Consider the following 1726-nt stretch of genomic DNA (forward strand, 5'->3'; position numbering starts at 1 on the left):
CAGTCCCGTATCCATTAACCCCTCTTTTAATCGATCTTGTGAAATTACCCGACTGGAGGAAAGCAAGTGTTATTATGGCAATTCCAGCAGCACCAGAGAGCCGTGTTCAGACAGCAACAATCTCAAACGAGAGGAGCGAGCAAGAGATACATTATTATCGTCTGATCACGGGATGCACAATGGGATGGGCAACAGTGGCACCTTCTCAAAGTATGATTATGGCACCGAGCAACTGACCCAAGACCCGCCATCCTGTCAGTCCTTGGAGTCCGACTCCAGTTCTTCAGTGCTAAACGAAGGAGGAAAGACTTCAGCAGGCGACCCACAAACCCTGCTATCGCAAGGAAACCACGCAAGCAATATCGCCACTGGAGGAGGTTTGTCCTTCGCATTTCTCCGCTGAAAGACAACAGAAGCACATAGTACAATTACTCATAACTTGCGCCAGCAATTTTTTTTGCATGACAGTTTATTTAGGCATTCCCTGGCAACTGTTATGATTTTCCTGCATGGTTCTTGCGTGGTTGTTCAAGGCCACTAGGGGTTGCCCTAAAATGCTCCGTGTTCACCAATTTAAGCCCTCAGTCATTTATACAACCAGTAAACACAACATCATAAAATTCAGCTATCCCGTTGCCAATGTTTGACGCCGTTTACATAAAAACATAGTCATTGTTGTTAAATATACGTTTGGCCAAAGCTTTCGTGTTATTTTAGTAAGTAGAACAGATCTGTAAACTGGCAGTTGCTTTGACCGAAAAAGAGGACGTTTTTTAATGACTCGTAAACTGAATTAATATCGTTGTCGTGCTGCAAGTCATTCAATATGCCATGAAACCGCTAAATAGATAGGGTTCTTACAAACAGGACAATTATCGCGTTACTGTACGTTTAACTAGACCGGCAAACATTCTAAGGTATTAATTCTGTCTAAACCGATAAATTCTTCATATCGACATCTTGCATTGTACTTCAGATTGTTACTGAATAACGTCTAATTGTCATGTGAACAGCCTCAAAAAATGCACCAGAAATTTGTATTTTACGTGGCTTCGAGATGTGGAGAGATTTTGATGTGCTGGCCTAGGAGATGGTTTGCAGCTCTCTCATGAACCCGTGCTTTGCCCCCTCTAGGTGCCCCGTGGTACCCGATGCACACCCGGACGCGCAAGAAGCGAAAGCCCTATTCCAAACTGCAGCTGGCCGAGCTTGAGGGAGAGTTCATGCTGAACGAGTTCATCACCCGGCAGCGACGTAGGGAGCTGTCTGACAGGCTCAATCTCAGCGACCAACAGGTTAAAATTTGGTTCCAAAATCGGCGGATGAAGAAAAAGAGACTGTTGCTAAGGGAGCAGGCTTTGTCCTTCTTTTAAGGAGGCACAAAATATACATTGCTTAATGGTAGTCCAACAACAGTATTCAGTTAATGGTAATCTGCCATTGGCCCATTTTACTCTGAAAGTCTTGCCCCACGATGCATTCAGAAATCGCGAATAAGAATTTAAACATAATAGGGGTATGCGACCAAATGATGGCTCCAGAAGTCTGCTTATACAGTGTGGTCTATGTGGTGTTTATTTAAGAGGGTTCGTGGCCAGAAATTTTGGGCAATACGGTGGGAATGTTTTGGTTTAGGTTTTGAAAGTAACAAGCAGTCTAAGCCATCAATCACTTTATTAAGTAAAGAACTGCTAGTTAGAAACTCAGACAAATATAAGCTGTGAGA

At 43.5% G+C, this 1726-nt stretch overlaps 1 protein-coding gene across 1 annotated transcript; it reads left to right on the forward strand.

Moving 5' to 3' along the window:
- Window positions 1-7: 7 nt before the first annotated feature.
- LOC107578812 (homeobox protein Hox-C12a-like) lies at window positions 8-1673 on the forward strand (the record flags this gene model as incomplete). The annotated part of the gene is made up of 2 exons (XM_016264726.1): window positions 8-377; window positions 1135-1673. Coding segments are annotated over 2 exons (609 nt in total), but the record flags the coding sequence as incomplete, so codon positions are not given.
- Between the last annotated feature and the right edge of the window lie 53 nt (window positions 1674-1726).

Source organism: Sinocyclocheilus grahami, unplaced genomic scaffold (assembly GCF_001515645.1).
Source record: "Sinocyclocheilus grahami isolate Dianchi unplaced genomic scaffold, SAMN03320097.WGS_v1.1 scaffold12124.1, whole genome shotgun sequence".
NCBI lineage: Eukaryota > Metazoa > Chordata > Actinopteri > Cypriniformes > Cyprinidae > Sinocyclocheilus > Sinocyclocheilus grahami.